Genomic DNA, 18,794 nt, shown 5'->3' with positions numbered 1-18,794 from the left:
AATAATTAAAATTATTTCCTTTTTTCTCTGTAAAAATAAAGCAGTACCTTGTTTTTGATCACAACTAAGATATAATGAATCCTTATTGGAAGCAAAATCACCCTATTGGCTTTATTTTATGTTTATAAGATAATAAGATAGTAAATTAAAGGTATGGAGATCCAAATTATGGAAAGATGCGTTAACCTGGAAAACCCCATGCCCTGAGTATTCTGGATAATAGGTCCCATACATGTACAAGCATATATTGAAATAAAAAAATTGGTTAACTGATGGTTTTTAAATCTCTTTTAGTGATGCTGATTTTAATCATTCCGTTAATTTTTATTTCACAGATCCCTGCCCAAGGCAAGTAGGGGGTTGTGCAATTAACACCTTGATGGCATGTTTGTCTTCAGGCTTTTCCCCTTTCCCAGCATGTGTTTTTGCACAACCTCTCGAAGAAGTGCTTTAAAGTAATGGTTCAGTGTAAAAATAAAAACTGGGAAAATAGACTGTGCAAAATAAAAATATGTTTCTAATATAGTTAGGCAACAATTGAATGTATATAAAGGCTGGAGTGGTTGGATGTCTAACATAATTACCACAATACTACTTCCTGCTTTGCAGCTCTTTTGGTTTCCACTGATTGGTTACCAGGCAGTAACCAATCAGAGACTTGAAGGAGGGCCACAAGGGTCATATCTGTTGCTTTTGAATCTGAGTTGAATGCTAAGGATTAATTGCAAACTCACTTCACAGTTATGTCCCATATGGCCCCCTTTCAAGTCGCTGACTAGCTCAGATTTATAGATCTGAAAAGCAGGAAGTAGTGTTCTGGCTATTATGTTAGACATTCAGTCACTCCAGCCTTTATAGATTCCATGTTCGGTCAACTAACTATGTTCGAAAAATATTTTTTATTTTGTACAGCCTGTCTACCCAGTTTTTATTTTTACACTGAACTGTTCCTTTAAAGAAGCAAAACCATCACTATAGACTAGAACCCTGGCCAAGTGTAGAGGTCATTGCAGCAATATATGAAACTTAGTAGTTTCCACACCCCATTGCACATAGACAATTTATCTGGTCTGATTCCTTTCTTGAAACACGTCAAAGGTAAAAAGCATGTTATTTCTTTTCCTTCAGTGCTGTAGAAAATTCCAGTGGCGCTCTCCCTGTAGCCAGCTTTAGTGAAGCTGGGCAGTCAGAATCTGACTGTGACATTGGGGGGGCGGTAGAGGTTGACCCTATGAGTGAGCCATCCTTTATCAAACCACCAGCAAGGTGAGTATTGAAGTAGTCTGAACTTGCAAAAGCAAACAGCTTTCAAATGAGTGAAAAAGGTAACTTGTCGTAAGCTCCTTTAAACATGCAGCATCCAACCGCTCAAACGCTCTCCTCGCTTTTTGTGTTGCATTTATAAATGTGCATATTGTGTATGCATGAAGTATGAAAAGGCAGAGGTGCAACAGAAAAGCCTTCAAGATAATGATATGAGGGTCTGTCTGTCTAAGACATGTTTTAGTTCCTTTTGTTTTTGTGTTAAAGGGGTTGTTCACCTTTAAATTAACTGTGAGTATGATGCAGAGAGTGATATTCTGAGACAATTTGCAATTGGTTTTCATTTTGTATTATTTGTGGTTTTTGAGTTTAGCTTATTATTCAGCAGCTCTCCAGTTTGCAGTTTCAGCAGTGTGGTTGCTAGGGGTTCAAATTACGCTAGCAACCATGCATTGATTTGAATGAGACTGGGATATGAATAGGAGAGGCGTGAATAGAAAGATGTGTAATAAAAAGTAGCGATAACTATAAATGTGTTGCTGTACAGAGTGTCTTGTGTTTTTAGATGGGGTCAGTGACTCCTTTGGAAAGCTAGAGGAAGGCAAATAATTAAAAAAACTATAACAAATAAGGAAGACCAATTGAAAAGTTGCTTAGAATTGGCCATTCTATAACATACTAAAAGTTGACTTAAAGGTGAACCACCCCTTTTAAAGAGTAAAAATTGAACACGCAAAGCATTATGCGGAATGTAAACTGTATATTGTGCGTAACTACTCACAGTCTTCAATTAGATGAGAGATCTTGCAACACAGTCATCTTGAGCATTTTCAGTTGCACCGTTGGCAGCATCTGTAATTTCAATGCAAAGCAATATCTCATTTCAGGAAGTATGCTAAAAATAAAGAAAATATTTATTTAAAAGAAAGCATGTAGCCATTTTAGTTTGATTGCTTTGGGGTTTGCCTTATTTTATTTTTCTATATGTTGCATCTGTGGATATTGCATCTTCAGTGCTTGCTTACAGATAAATGCATGGGTAGCAATTAAAAAAAAAAATGTATGTTTTGCATTTTTCTTTTTTTGTCTTTTTTATATTTCTTCTCAGACTTGTGGGTCACCATACTGAAAACATCTCCCTTCAGCACAGTGAAAGAAAAGCAACATCACAAGAACAAGAGGAAAAGGTGTCTAATACTCAAGAAACAGAAAAGGAGAAGAAAAAATTACCTATGGGTTCTTCAGAGCATACAGAAAAAAAGGTAGCTATTTTAACATTAAGTGTAGGACTTTCAGGATGTATGGGTGTCAAAGTGGGTGCAGAATATACTATGGGGAAAGCATAAACAAAGTAGAATCAACATCACTGGTTCTTGGAAATATAGCATGCAGCATACTGCCTCCATGATCAGCCGGCTTGCTTTAAACTCAGTTGAACCTAAAGATGTTTCCAAATAGTAATACAAGGACATCATACCTCCCCATCCATTCAAATAATAGTGCATTTTACCACCCCCGTAAAAGTGTATGATTAGACATATTTTAGTATCTGAATGTAGCCATACATACACAAGTATAATTGGAGAGTTTGGCTGATCTCTACCTCACCACTACTGGGACATTTTAGGTTCTCTCAAAAGTGGTTTGGAAAACCTGATTCCATGGTGTGGTTGTATTTTATATAATTTTAAAGGGATCCTGTCATGGGAAAACATTTTCAAAATGTATCAGTTAATAGTGCTGCTCTAGCAGAATTCTGCACTGAAATCCATTTTTCAAAAGAGCAGATTTTATTATATTCAATTGTGAAATCTGACATGGGGTTAGACATTTTGTCAGTTTCCCAGCTACCCCAGCCATGTGACTTGTGCCTGCACTTGAGGATGGAACTATTTTCTGGCACAATGTTATTTCTCCTTCTTAATGTAACTGAATCAGTCTCAGTGGGACTTGGCTTTTACTATTAAGTGCTGTTCATAAATCTACCAGACAGCTGTTATCTTGTGTTATTGACCTGCTATCTCTGTTATTGTGTTATTGACCTGCTCTGATAAACTTCACTCACTCTTTACTGCTGTACATTGCAGCCTTACAACAGAACAATGGGAAGGTAACGAGATAGCAGGTCAATAACACAAGATAACAGCTGTCTGGTAGATTTATGAACAGCATTTAATAGTAAAAGCCAAGTCCCACTGAGACTGATTCAGTTACATTAATTTTTGGAAAAAATTTGATCGAATAAGAACGACCCGAAAATTCGAATCGAGTTTGCCTCTGAAAAAAAAAAACTTAATTGTCAGGAAGGTTATTAACATCTTCAAAAGGTTCAACTGACCGCTGCTATTGACTTGTACATGAATTTGTCATGTTTTAGGTGGCCAAGTATCGAATTAGAACTGTTTCCAGGGTCGAAAAGTGATAAGTCTCGCATTCAAATTTGAGTTGGTGGTTCTAAATTCGATATTGTGAGGTTTGACCAAAAAACAAAATTCGAATTTACCATTCGAACCTTAGTAAATCTGCCCCTTACAGTCGTATTTATCAATGAAAACTCCAAAGTCTGTTTTATTAAGTCAAATATTTTGTATTTTAACATTTCATTTTATTAGTGCTAGTAGAAGGAGGTCAGCATTATTTAATAGTTGGAAGTTGCCAATATGCAGAAAGTATATGTTTTGGAGCTTTGGACTCATGGTCATTGTGGGCATATTTGTTGAACTTGCAGAAATCTGATCAAAAAGAAGCAACAGGTGGTGACTTAGTAGCTCCTGGAGGTACAAAGGACATTCCGACATTTGATGAATGGAAAAAACAAGTTATGGAAGTTGAAAAAGAAAAAAGTAAGTGAAGCTGAAACTGTAAATGAATATTGATGACACTGTGTACAAACTGTTTATTATACAGGTATAGGATCCCATACCCAGAAACCTGTTCTCCAGAAGGCTCCAAATTACAGGAAGGCCATCTCCCCTAGGTGTATTTGATGTTTAAATTATTTTTTAATAGACTTAAATGGGTGGTTTACCTTTAAATGAATGTTTAGTATGTTATAGAATGCCTAATTCCAAGCAACTTTTCAATTGAAATACAGGTATAGGATCCCTTATCCGGAAACCCAATATCCAGAAAGCTCTGAATTATGGAATGGCTGTCTTACATAGACTCCATTTTATCCAAATAATCCAAATTTTTAAAAATGATTTCCTTTTTCTCTGTAATAATAAAACAGTAGCTTGTACTTGATCCCAACTAAGAAATAATTAATCCTTATTGGAAGCAAAACCAGCCTATTGGGTTTATTTAATGTTAAAATGAATTTCTAGTAGACTTAAGGCATGAAGACCCAAATTACAGAAAGATCCGTTATCCGGAAAACCCCAGGTCCCGAGCATTCTGGATAGCAGGTCCCATACCTGTACAAAAAGGGGGGCAGGGAATGTGCACTGATTAATTGGCCAAGCCAGTAGCACTTCCATTATACTTTTAATATATTTTTACTTAGCCTTAGGAGTGCACCACAACCCCCCTTTTTGTATTTGAACTTTTCAATTGGCCTTCATTTTTTTCTTTTTTATATTTTTGCATTATTTGCCTTCTTCTAACTCTTTCCATCTTTCAAATGGGGGTCACTAACCCCATCTAAAAAACAAATGCTCTCTAAGGCTACACATTTATAATATTGCTATGTTTTATTAACCATGTTTCTATTCAGACCCTCTCCTATTCCATATTCCAGTCTCTTATTAAAATCAAATTAAAGCATAGTTGCTAGGGGAATTTGGACCCTAGAAACCAAATTGCTGAAATTGCAAACTGGAGAGCTGCTGAATAAAAACTAAATAACTGGAAAACCTCAAATAATAAATAATGAAACAGAATTGCAAATTGTCTCAGAATATCAATCTGTACATCATACTAAAAATTAATTTAAAGGTGACAATCCAAATCACAGAAAGATCCCTCATCTGGTATACCCAAGGTCAAAAGCATTCTGGATAAGAGAGACGCACGCACGCACGCACGCACGCACGCACGCACGCACGCACGCACACACACACACACACACACACATACACGTAATTTATAAAGATATTATGTCACCGAGGAGTTATGTGACCATATAAAAGTACGAGGCCAAAGGCCGAGTGCTTTTATACAGGTTGCATAACTCCGAGGTGACTTCTATATCTTTATAAATTTCAGTAGGGGGTACAGTATGCATTATAATCTACATTTTGTGTGAAATATTGGGAGGGGGGTCGGCGTCCAATTCTGGTCACTGGTGTCCAAATCGGGTGCGCCGGCGTCCAATTCGGGCTTGTCTGCGTTCAATTTGAACGCGGCGAGGTCAAATTCGGCGGCCGGATGTAAGAAACACGCCGCTTTTAAGGATATAATTTACAGTCTGGTCCTATATATATATATGTATGTGTGTGTGTGTGTGTGTATATATATATATATATATATATATACATACATACATACATACATACATACATACATACATACATACATACATACATACATACATACATACATACATACATACATACATACATACATACACTAAAATGCAGCTCATCCCTTTTTATTGGATGCACGTAGGTGTGGCTTGATATACATACTTTTCAACTTAACCCCAGCACACCAAAACCACATACCATCAGGGTCTTTGAGAGTGTGTATATTAAAAGCAAAGCTTTTCAGGCTATGCATTTTACAGTGGATTTTGTAATAGTTTTCGTAAAGAATATGTTTAATTTGCAACAGAACTACTATGATAGCTACTGTAAAAATGTTAAATGCAGCTGGTGGAAGGAGATATCCAGCAAAAATTAAATCTGTGCACATAGTCAATTATTTCTCCTTGCATTTTTTTTAACAATCATATTATTTATTTTAACTTTTTTTTTGTACTGGTTTTCGTACAGGTATTGATATTGTACAACAGATGCCCTTTGCTTGATCTATTTCCATCTAACTTTACGTTGGTATTAAAGCTAGTTCTGGAATAAAGTAACAGCCAAATGATCATTCCATAAGGCCCCTTAGAGGGCAATCACCTGCTTGTGAAGTTATGTACTTAGAAATCATAGGCACGTGTTATACTTTAATCACATGGGTGTCAGCACTTTTAAATAACTCTTCACATATACTTTTCTTTAGTATAAATAAATATGTTGTTTTTCTAGGCCAGTCAATGCACCCTTCGTCTAATGGAGGACAGCTTGCTGTGAAGGTCCAAAAAAACCGTAACAATTATGCTTCAGTGGAGTGTGGAGCAAAAATACTTTCTGCCAGCCCTGAGGCCAAGGTAATATAAACAAGCATTAATATAAATGTGGCCCATATCTAAGAAATTATGGCTTTGGGCAGTTTATGAATTGATGTAAGATAGGGAAATACCTATGCTGACATATGCACTACATTACCAAAAGTGTCTGGAAGCTTGCCTGTTTTAACATTTTTATTGTAAAATGATAGATATTTATGTGGTGCTCCCTTTGCTGCTATGCTATTAATAAGTGATGGGGCATTGTTGTTGGGATTTGCCCTGGTTCACAGTTGGTATTGTAATCTTTTTACAGGCACTAAAGTTCTTTTAATTCCATTGTGTGTATGTATGTGTGTGTGCGTGTGTGTGTATGTGTGTATCTATCTATCTATCTATCTATCTATCTATATAAATATATATATATATATAGGTATTTTGTGGTCACAGCCTCATTGCACCCCCGCCTAATGCTTTTAAAAAATAGTGGTGAGCACAACTTTCCCTTGTTTGTTATAGTTTATACAGGAGCAGTGACCTATCTATATCTTTTTTTGAGGAAACCAGGGGGTAATATTATGAACAGGAAAGGATGTTTTCCAGACTTTTCATACAAGGTAGCCAGAATTAACTGGTCCTGAATGTTAGCTCTGCTCAGTACCCTGCTCCATCAGCTTGTGTGTGCTCACACACAGTGGAGCTGAAGCTGAGGTCAGTTCAAATACACAAAAGGAGGCATCTCCGGGCTGACCTTAACTTCAGCAGCTCTGTGTGTTCGCACACAGACTGATCAGATTCAAATCAATGGAACAGGGGCACAGAGCAGATGTGCTTCTCTCAGCCTGCAAAAATACACAGGCTGACAACAGCCAGAGCCAACAGCCTGTATGCCCATAGCCTAAGGTTTTCTCTGAAACCATGGGCCCTAGCCATTGCCATTTGAAAACAACACCTACACCATTATTCCTCCACTATCAAATTTTACATATGATGTTAAGAATCCAGACAGGTAGTGTTCTGGCATCTGCCAAACCTAGACTTCGTTTAGAATGCCATATAGTGAATCAAATTTCATCACTCCAGAGAACATGTTTCCAGTGGCGACAAAAACTCTGCTGGTTACAGTGAACATTTATTGTCTCAAGACTAATGCTGTTTTGTGATTTGTTTCAGAGCACATCTGCAATACTAATAGAAAACATGGACCTGTACATGCTGAATCCATGTAGCACAAAAATTTGGTAAGTCGTAATCAGTAACTGACCGTGCTTTAATCCAAAAAAAAAAAAAAAAAAAAAAAAAATGCTAATTTTCAAAACATACACCCCATTATAAAGCAGTGGTATTTAAGTTGAATTCCCTGGACATGAATAGTTATTAAGGGTGTTCATTTTTATTTTGTTTTTGCTCATTACCAGGTTAATCAATCACCATTATATCTGTTCTAGACCACCAATTACATCTTTCCTAACAGAAAATGTTGTTTAGTTGGCATAATGGAAGTGAAGAGCAGCCACAGCAGATCTAGGGAACTAGGGATGCACCGAATACTGGATTCAATTCAAGCCTTTTTTAGCAGGATTCGTATTTAAATACAAGAATCTGTCTGAACTGAATCCGAACCCTATGTAATGCAAAACATTTACAGCATGTGCAATGCCATTTTCCTGCATGCACAATGGTTTGGATACGGTTCGATATGCTGAATTTGTTAAGTAGGATTCAGGGATTTGAGTACTAAATGTGAGGGTTTGGTACAATAGAAAAAAATGTGTGTTCTTTGTGCAATTAAGTTGCTTAACCAAGTACTTGGTCTATTAATGAACTTCTAATATCCACATATTTAAAGTGCAATGTGCATTTCATCTTTTTTTTCTTAACAGGTTTGTTATTGAACTGTGTGAGCCTATCCAAGTGAAGCAACTTGATATAGCGAACTACGAGCTATTTTCTTCTACTCCAAAAGATTTCCTGGTTTCTATAAGTGACAGGTATGTGTGTGTGTGTGTATATTTTTATTTGTATAGTGCTCCTTGAGGGCAAAGCACTGTGCAGCAAAACAATAAATTAGTAGTAACAAACAAGGGTTTACTGCATTAATAAGTAACAATAAGTGCATTATTAGAAATACTATTCACATAAATATAATATATAATTAAAATACATATAAAGTGCTAGTGTCAAGGATACAAAAGGATTGAGGACCCTACCTGTGGGGCTTACAGTCTAAATGGGGGGGGGTAACTTAATGGATAGGTGAAAACATGTAGTGTTGTGATTCTTGTCTTTGCTTTGTTGACAGATAGCTTTTCAGTTTATTGTGTTGCATTAAACTGAGGGATCTTCTTCAATAAGCAAACATTTCCCCTAAAGTTTGTGCCTTTTATGAGTACTTTCATTATTTACATTATTACTTGACATTTTCCTGCTTCTTTGTGCCAGGTGCACATGCACAGTTCAGTGAAAAGAAGTTATTCCACTCTACTGTGCATGCAGCCTGGTGCCATCGAAGAACAAAAAGCAGACGAAGACTGTCACTCTGTGGTGCACCAGATAACTCAACCCAACAGGAGCACCAGAGAACTAAACCTTAAATTCTAATATGTTCGTATTTTATTTATTGAACTTGCTATACAGGCCTAGATGTTCATCAGCTATGTAATAGTGATTACATCTCATTTATTTCTCCTTTTAAGTGAGATTGTATTTTCTTACTTAGCTGAGCTCTTCAACCCATCCACAGATTATGTATGGAATATATTTTATAAGCTTGTGCAGACATAACTATAAAGCACTACTGGAGGGGCGGGCTTACCATTGTGTTTGCTTAGCACTGAAAAGAAGCTGCTTGATCTCGTGCATTATAGGAACAAAAGCACAGTAAATGAGATGGCTGCACACTTAACTGGCAGATCTCATAATAAGGACCTACTGCCTTTAGAGTGTTCACCCAATGAAAGCAAAGGAGATGCAATCATGCATAACTAAAAGTTAACTTGATACTGGCCTGTTCCAGTAAGGAATGTTTCAGTATTACTAGGAACGCAGCACTACAGTATTATCTATTAACAAAGATATGGAGACAGACCTACTATGTAGGTCACACTGGGCAGAGGGCGATGCAGTCCTTCCACAAGACTAGGGAGAAAAAAAATAAATCAGACGACACTTCAGCCTCTTGAAGGATCACACTGCCTCCACCTCTCCTTGAGTGACAACTGTGTCTTTGCTTTCAGGGAGCATAGGTCTCATAAGAGTGTTGGCAAGCAGTGTGACTTAGATGCAGTTTTTAAGGGAATATTTTGATACTAGATGTCTAGTAGTTACAGGAATGTTTTGGTATCACTTACAGTGAGCAAATAGTTTGACAGAAAGTACAGGAATATTTTGTTCCTTCAAAACAAGTTATGCAAAACACACTGACTGACTCACTACATGTATTGAGTGAGTTATTATATTTGTCATGTTATACAGTTTTCCACAGTCTAAACCAATAAAAAGGTAACTCATGGATTGTAATCTAACACGGCTTAATGTTAAATGATTTTTTAGAGGTCAGTGGCCATGTCTTTATAAATGGACAAGTTACACGGCTTTTAGTAACTTGTCCTCCCAGAAAAAAATAATGTGTGTTGCTTTATTCAAATAACTGTTATTTATATCAAACTATATACATGCAGCTATGAGATATAAAGTATGTGCCAAATACATTTAGGTTGATAGCAGCCAAAACAAATAATCAAGGGGGCTCATTTACGAACTGCAGGATGTAATGTGCAAAAATTGGGTGCAAATCACAATTTTTTTGCACTCTTGTAACTTGCTCGCTCTTTACACTAAGGGCTCAGATATTTGTGTTTAGAATAGAGCACATGCCTTTCATTTCACCCATGAATGCAGCACTACCTTTATCAGCAAGTCTATATTCATTTGGGGGAGCAGGGTGCAAAGGAGCCCTGTACTTACCACTTGCCCCAAGTCAGGTGATGAGGACAAGGCTGCCTTGCACCTGTGTTGACAAAAGAGTGATATTGTGACCTTTGTTCGTTCAATTGCTTTAATTTCATAAGTATTGTTGTTTTACAGTATATTAAATCACCACATATTTCACATATATAGTATACACCTTCCTTCTTATAGGTATCCCACAAATAAATGGGTAAAGCTTGGTACTTTCCATGCAAGAGATGAGAGAAATGTTCAAAGTTTTCCACTTGATGAACAGATGTATGCAAAATATGTCAAGGTGAGGATTCCTTTAATATTCATGCAGTCATATGGTGAGTGGATTAATTCATGTGGTGCACATGACATACGTTAGATAATACACTCAGATTCTATGCTTCATAATTCCACATATATGTCTATAAATCCTAGGTTGTGTAACATGTTTGATCAAGTTGCAGCTAATTATAAAATTGATTAAAGAGGACCTATCTGCTTAAAATCTTCATCAAAGTTGTATGCCTCCATAACACGTATTTTAACATTGGTGAGGTATCCTGCACAGTGATTTCCACAATTTTGTAAGAAGTTGGTGGTACCTGAATAGTTCCAAATCGAGGAATCCGCATAGAGATGTTTCATTGTGCACTTATCAGAAATACTGTTACCATCTTGCCAGGGTTCGCATGTGGCCAGTATGCATACAAAAAAAACTCTCTTTACTGCCTTCCTTATAATTCTGTTGAAAGGAGAGCTGAAGCTTACTTATTGAGCCTGGCTGGCCTTTTGAACTATCCAGGTACCTCAATATGTTTATTGTATACATATTAATTACAGTGAATGTTTCCATAACTCCTTTAGGTACATTTACTTACATCTATACATTGATGTAGTTAAATAAATTACACAGACTACCGTACCCAAGCCCAACGTAAAAGCACACAGCCACCAGCTGCCTCTCTTTTTCTCTTTGTGCTTTTTTGATTTTTTATGACAAAATGCTTTTGAGCGTTATGCAATTTTCATGTAATGGATGTTTCCTGTGGCTCATTTTATACGGCTACTCAATGTGAGATTATGTATATGGAAAAAATACGTAAAACCTATCAAAATTTACACAGAATCAGCACATGGTAGATTACTTTAACGTGTTGCCATTAAAATGGAAATTTGCAGTTTGAAGGAACTGAGGTCTTGTACAGGGCTTGTGCTGAAGTTCCTATTGATGAAGGGAAATCTTGGAGCTACTGTCACTCTCTAAGGTGCGCCACAGCGTTCTGCATCAATTGGCGTAGCAAACTTTCACCTAATAATCTGCAGATGTCATTTTGACCCCCAAGTGCTAGAAGTAACACAACTGTGCTCACTTTAATTAGCAATAATTTAGTCAGGCACATCACCCCCTCAAGGCTGCAGTGACCCAGGAATAATGGGAAAACATTGTACCGTGAATTAAAAAAACACTGGTGTGGCATCCATAATTGCTCATTGCACTTGTGGAAATAAATTACCCCTATTGAGTCCCTGAAGGTTATGGGCCATGATAAATAATGATTTTTGATCAATTTCAGCAAACATCTAGCAAAATATCATGGTTTAAGGGGTGTTCACCTTCCAAACACTTTTTTTTAGTTTGGTTTTCCAATTGTTTGCAATAAACAAAGACTTTTTCGGTTGCTGTCCATCGTTTATTTTTTACAATTTTCCCAAACTTTAAGTTTAATGTTAGTGTCTCTGGGGTTTCAGTCTGGCAGCTCAGTGATCCAGAACTAGAATCTGAACTGTTACAATTTGCTACATTTAGTTGATACAATTAGTTGACATTTCTCAGAAGCATCTGTGGAATATTAGCAACTATTGCCTTTAATTGCCTTTATTAGCAACAGCTGCCTTTAATAAAACTCAGGGATTCTGCTCAGCAGGGACAAAGGAAACAAATGTATCAACTAAGGGTAGAACTGCAATGACGACTTGCAAGCGATTTCAGCGGATCTGATGCGCTGCGCCAAAACGCAGGTGTCAAATCGTATGTGACGGAAATGAGGTTAGCAATGTTGGATGTTGTCGTAGCGTTCGTCCGACGCGACTGTCGACATTTTTATTTCTTGCCTTATTTTTCGTTGCATATGATTTGACGCCTGCGTTTTTGCGCAGCATGTCAGATCCGCCAAAACCGCTTGCAAGTCGTCTGTGTAGTTCTACCCTAAATGAACAATTTAGAACAGTTAAAGAGTCGGCGACCCCCCCCCTGAGCTTCTTTAGAAGGTGGAAAATTAAACTTTACACTTCAATATTAGGACAACAGTCACAGATAGAAAGTAATTAGAAAAAGTCTCCGACATTTAGCTTTAGACTTCAAAGTGTTTGAAGGTGAACTAGTAAACTATAATAATCTATACATTTTTTGCCTTTAGCAAATGTAAGATGTTTGCACCCTCTCCTTTTTAATTTCCTAATGTTGTTCAAACACTGGCTCTTTGCTGGAGTCTCTGACCATTTCAATAACTATTGTGTTTAAAAAATAAACATGGGAAAAAAATGTCAAAATGGCTTGAATTCTCACAGAAGGAGGCTTTCTAGATCATGCTTAACTGTTGAGAGCTTTTGCTTTAAAGTGCAAGAGATACTGCTTTACAGAATATTGAACTGGGGAATCAAGTGATTACCTGCAGATTACAAGAATAATTGCATGCTGTTTGTAACTGTACTGGTTGATTCTAGTACTGAAATAGACAAATCTTGTTTTTAAGAGAACTCAAAATTGTAATTGTTCAGCTGTCAAAGTACTGGTTAGCTTTATCTTTGTTGCTGTTAAATTCTCTCATTAATGATGCGTGTGTTAACAACACTAGTTCTCATTGGACAAATTTGTGCTAGTTCTGTTACGGCCTACTATAAATTGTAGTTGTTTTTGTTCTTCCTGTAGTTGTCTAGACATAAGTAATCATTGATTGGTTGCCATAAGTTACTGTACAGGTGAAAATTTTATATTATTTCAGAAAAAAAAACTGCATTCAAGATTCCTAATAATGGCCCTTTTTATGATCTGTAGCGGCAGCCTTGACCATCATTGTGCTTTTTTTTTCTTTCTCCTGATATATTCTTGGAAATGAAATTGTGTGATCATGTTGTAAATCGATTTTTGCATGCTTTGATTCTACTCTTGACTCTATAAAATGACACTCTGAATTAAATCTGGAAGTTTACATAAAAAAAAAAATCTCAATGTAAAATCCAAAGCTGAACTTTTATGCAAATGTTGAGGGTGGAGCTGTCAATTAGATGTGTCTAATGTCAAACTTATGTTCATCTTGCATCTTAACAGGCTGTTTCTTCCCCTAAACTATTTGTCTGTTTAAAGCTTGTGCTTCATTACTAAACTATAGTCAAGTGAATAAAGTTGTAGTATGTTTTACTTGTCTTATTTAGGGTACACATTACCATTTCCATCTGGTTATCTTGATATGTGTTGGTTTCAGTTATACTGAATTGTGAATGAGCAACTGGGATTTTTATGAGCTGATTTTACCATAAAGCATAATGTCTGTCCCTGTTATAATAACTCTTTAAAGCAATCAAATCAAATCATAGCTGTTGCAATTAAACTATAAACTATTACAAAATATTCCTCTCAATTGAAAAGAAAACAATGAATTGGGAGTGTTCAATCTAAGACCAGCTATATATTTAAAGGGATACTGTCATGGGGAATTTTTTTTAAAAATGCATCAGTTAATTGTGCTGCTCCAGCTGAATTCTACACTGAAATCCATTTCTCAAAGGTGCAAACTGATTTTTTTTTAATGTTTAATTTTGAAATCTGACATGGGGCTAGACATATTGTCAGTTTCCCAGCTGCCCCCAGTCATGTAACTTGTGCTTTGATAAACTTCAGTCACAGTTTACTGCTGTACTGCAAGTTGGAGTGATATTACCCCCCTTCCTTTACCCCCAGCAGCCAAACAATAGAACAATGGGAAGGTAACAAGATAACAGCTCCCTAACACAAGATAACAGCTGCCTGGTAGATCTAAGAACAGCACACAGTAGTAAAATCCAGGTCCCACTGCGACACATTACATTTACATTGAGTTGGAGAAACAAAACCCTGCAAGAAAGCAGTTCCATCCTGAAGTGTTGACTTTCTGAAAGCAAATGACTAGAAAAAATTACCTGAGATGGCTGCCTACACACCAATATTACAACTAAAATATATATATATACTTGCTGGTTCAGGAATGAAATTTTATGTTGTAGAGTGAATTATTTGCAGTGTAAACAGTGTAATTTAAAAATAAAAACTGTACCATAAAAATCATGCCAGAATCGCTTTAAGTAAAAATGTAATACAATGACTATTAATAGCATTCTGAGGTTTAGTAATGGTTATTGCAATTTTCCTTTAGACCTGATCAATAATCCATATTCCTAATAAGCTGCATTAATACCTGTACTTTCTTTTCTCTTCTTCAGTAAAACTTAGTCCCAAAATAAGAAACAAAATATTATGTTTTATTTACCTTTTCTGTGTAGGCTATCCAGTATATTCAGTATGTGTATTTATTAGGCAACCTGTCACCTAGAAATAAAAAGCTGTATAATAAAAGCCCAGTTAAATAGGAAACGACTTAATTTCTAAATTTTTATAAGCTTATTACCTGCCAGTCTCTAGCATAAAAATCAATTTACACATTGCACTTCCTTTCTATTCCTCACATCCCCTACGCTGTGCATGATATTATTGCATGCACTGGCATCAAGCCTTTTTGGCACATTTCATGTGATTTAGCAGTAATCCTTGCCTTGATAACTTCCACAAAATGGTGCCTGGCTTCTTGCTGCTATCATTAGTTTGATGGGTAATACAAGATTTGGAGTAAATTCAACTTAAGTTACATAATAATTTCAGTCTTGGAACTACAAATTACATCAAGCAGGCCGGCACCATTTTATGGACATTTGCTATTAAGGCAAGCTTTGCATCTTGCCAAAATCTTGTTTATGCACCAGAATGGGACACCTGATGCTCATACCCATTCACTTGTTACACAATTAGATGGTCAGGTGGAATGCGAGGAGTGCAGTGATATCTAGGAAGTGCAGAATTGAAAGTGAAAGAAATTTCCTGTCCTGATAATAGCTGAGACTTTTAAACAATTTATAACAATTATGGATGTTTAACTTAAAAGAATATAGGCTCCAAGTTTAATTTGAAAAACCTTTTATCATACAGCTTTTTATGTTTGAGTGAGAGGTCCCCTTTACAGAGATTTGAAGTAATGATAGGGTAACAGGTGTCCTTGAAAAACCTATGGCTTTTCAAACCTTCCCAATCTCTATCTGCACTATGTTCAGCGTAATATCATTTGAAAAGGCAGTCAGGAAGGACCCATACACAAGCAGATAAGCTTCCAACTCTATCTATAGAGGTAAATCTGGCTGTTTAAATCTGCTTGTCTATAACCATCTTGAGACCCTGTACCTGTATGCATTATACTGGCATGTGTTTGTGTCTATGCTTTATGGCTATAAAAGGGCATATACCTGTAATTTACTACAACTTTATACACTTAGTTTCCTCCAAGAAGCATATCAAGCTATGATTCTTTAGATGATGTTTCTTTTTGCATGTATCTTCTCTGAACTGACACTTTTTTTTTCTCTTTCTCGTTTCCTGATCCTTCTTGCTTCAGATGTTCATCAAGTACATAAAGGTTAGCAAACTTCTCTGAATGTTTTATGTGCAGCTCACTAGTGCATGGCATGTAGGATGCACTGAAAGCAAGAATTTCTGGATTTGGCCCATTAACAAATCCTATACAAAAGTTCGTGTTTTCAGTTATGCATAGCTTTAAAGTCACAGTATATATTATATGGACAGATCTGAATCCTGCCAACTCCTGAACCAAATCCTGGATTTGGCGCTTCCTTAATATCAAGAGAAACTTTATTGGTAGAACAACTCCATATTTGATTGTTGCTGCTTTTGATTCTTGATGCAATAAATCTGATTATTTGTATTCCTTAATTTCGGTCTTATTCTTTAGGTGGAGCTCATATCACATTTTGGATCAGAGCACTTTTGCCCCTTAAGTCTCATAAGGTAAATTAGTTATAATAATTGTAAAATATAAAAAATTATTCTCATTACATATGCCTTCATACAGAATTCAGTGATGGTATAGCTAAAGGTATTTCACCTTGGGTTAACACTAGCTCACAGAAACTGAAACCATACACACCCTACTTTTAGTTTATAAATATTCTTTTCCAGTCATTACCCTACTTTCAGCACTTTAAACAACTCTGTAAATGTTCGTCTCTTCTAACTAGATCTTCTGGGGGGTTTTTTCTCATAAAATACTACAACGATATTGTGTTCTTTTTCCAACTTCTAATTTACAAGTTTATCTATTATTTAGCTGTTTGCTAAAACCATCATAATCTTCTAAAACCTACTTGTACATTATATATATATATATATATATATATATATATATATATATATATATATATATATATATATATATATATAATTTTTATTTTTTTTGTGCTATTGCTGACACCTTCCTCAGTGTTGGAAATTGTTATAGCTGTCTTTAAAAACAACAATGCAAAATTGAAGTCATATAGCATGCTGTGGTAAGGTTTGTGTCATTGTTCTACATTTTTAAAGAGATACTGTTGTTGGAATAGTGCTGCTGCCGCAGACCTCTGCACTGAAATCCATTTTTCAAAAGAGTAAATAGATTTTTTTTTTACATTTAATTTTCAAAGCTGACATGAGGCTAGGCATATTGTCAGTTTCCCAGTTGCTCCTAGTCATGTGACGTGCTCTGATAAACTTCAGTTACTCTTTACTGCTGTACTGCAAGTTGAAGTGATATTGCCACCCTCCCCCCAGCAGCCTAACAACAGTACAATGGGAAGCTAACCAGATAGCAGCTCCCTGACACAAGATAATGGTTCCCTGGTTGATCTAAGAACAGCACTCACTAGTAAAAATCCAGGTTCCACTGTGACACATTCAGTTACATTGAGTAGTATAAACAACAGCCTGCCAGAAAGCAGTTCTATCTAAAAGTTCTGGCTCTTTCTGAAAGCACATGACTAGGCAAAATGACCGGAGATGGCTGCCTACACAACAATATGATAAATTAAAAAACATACACTTGCTGGTTCAGGAAATAGCAAATAGTGTAATTTAGAAATAAAAACTATACCATACAAATTGTGACACAATCCCTTGAAAAGAACAGTAACATCAAAAAAAGAAAGTGTTTTAAAGTAATAAAATTAGAATGCATTGAGGCCCTGCACTAGTAAAACTGGTGTGTTTTCTCCAGAAACATTACTATTGTTTATATAAATAAGCTGCTGTGTAGCAATGGGGGCAGCTATTCAAAGGAGAAAAGGCTCAGGTTACACAGCAGATAAAAGAGAAGCTCTGTAGAACATAATGGTGTTATCTGTTATCCACTATTTTTAACCTGTGGCATATAACCTTTTTTCAAATTCCTCCATTGCTACACAGCAACTTGTTTATATAAACAATAGTAGTGTTTCTAAAGCAAACAGATCAGTTTTACCAGTGCAGGGCAACAGTACATGATATTTTCGTTCATTTTGGTATTACTGTTCCTTTAATATATCACTATTTTATCACGTGCCTTTACCATTATTCTATTCCTTTCGTCTCCTTATTTGTAATCTTTAACCCTTTAAGTGCTGTAGATTTTAACATCATTAGTGCTGATATTCAAGGATTCCCAGAGTCATAGAATTCATGTTTATGCATCTTGAACAAATGAGTTGGACCTTTTGCTGGTTAGGAGTGAAGCATGAAGTATGTCTCTAATGATATCATGTGGAAGAGCTAGTCACTATCGGCATCTTATTTGATGCCTATGATAATTCTGATCTGCTTTGTGTAATCTGTATGTCTGATGTATACGCCCATCCTTTGTACAGGGATGTTGAATATGTTGACACTTTTTATAAATAAATGTTAATAATAAACATTTTCTGTTTGGTGGGTTGATTATGTGATATATAAGGGGCCAGAGTATATTAAAACATTGTCACATAAAAATGTTTATGGAGCCCACAGACAGCATTTTTAGTACATGTAGTACATGCTTTGGGATTATTATGACGCTTTTGAACTCTGAATTATGATTTGGTATTATGGTGAGAATTTAGTAGTATTTCTAAAAATATGTCTGTAAAGTGGCACTTACAGCAGACATGGAAAAGTACTATTTAAACATTAGGTTGCAGATTTATTAAGGTTTGAATGGTAAATGCAAAA

The 18,794-nt window shown here is 36.0% G+C and overlaps 1 protein-coding gene across 5 annotated transcripts in view; it reads left to right on the top strand.

Moving 5' to 3' along the window:
• Positions 1–18,794, top strand: part of suco.S (SUN domain containing ossification factor S homeolog) — a 62,788-nt gene that overhangs the window by 21,909 nt on the left and 22,085 nt on the right. For 2 of the 5 annotated variants that reach the window (XM_018261047.2, XM_018261046.2), the window contains exons 5-13: positions 1,129–1,266; positions 2,372–2,525; positions 3,992–4,106; positions 6,459–6,580; positions 7,712–7,779; positions 8,422–8,529; positions 10,679–10,784; positions 16,177–16,197; positions 16,531–16,586. In XM_018261047.2, the coding sequence (XP_018116536.1) occupies positions 1,129–1,266; positions 2,372–2,525; positions 3,992–4,106; positions 6,459–6,580; positions 7,712–7,779; positions 8,422–8,529; positions 10,679–10,784; positions 16,177–16,197; positions 16,531–16,586 (888 nt within the window). The remainder of the gene's footprint in view (positions 1–1,128; positions 1,267–2,371; positions 2,526–3,991; positions 4,107–6,458; positions 6,581–7,711; positions 7,780–8,421; positions 8,530–10,678; positions 10,785–16,176; positions 16,198–16,530; positions 16,587–18,794) is intronic. The other 3 variants (XM_018261051.2, XM_018261049.2, XM_018261050.2) reach the window with 2 other exon arrangements.

The sequence above is a fragment of the Xenopus laevis genome, chromosome 4S, assembly GCF_017654675.1.
Source record: "Xenopus laevis strain J_2021 chromosome 4S, Xenopus_laevis_v10.1, whole genome shotgun sequence".
Taxonomy (NCBI): domain Eukaryota; kingdom Metazoa; phylum Chordata; class Amphibia; order Anura; family Pipidae; genus Xenopus; species Xenopus laevis.
Note: the sequence above shows the minus strand (reverse complement) of the source record. Positions and strands in the feature narration are given on the sequence as shown.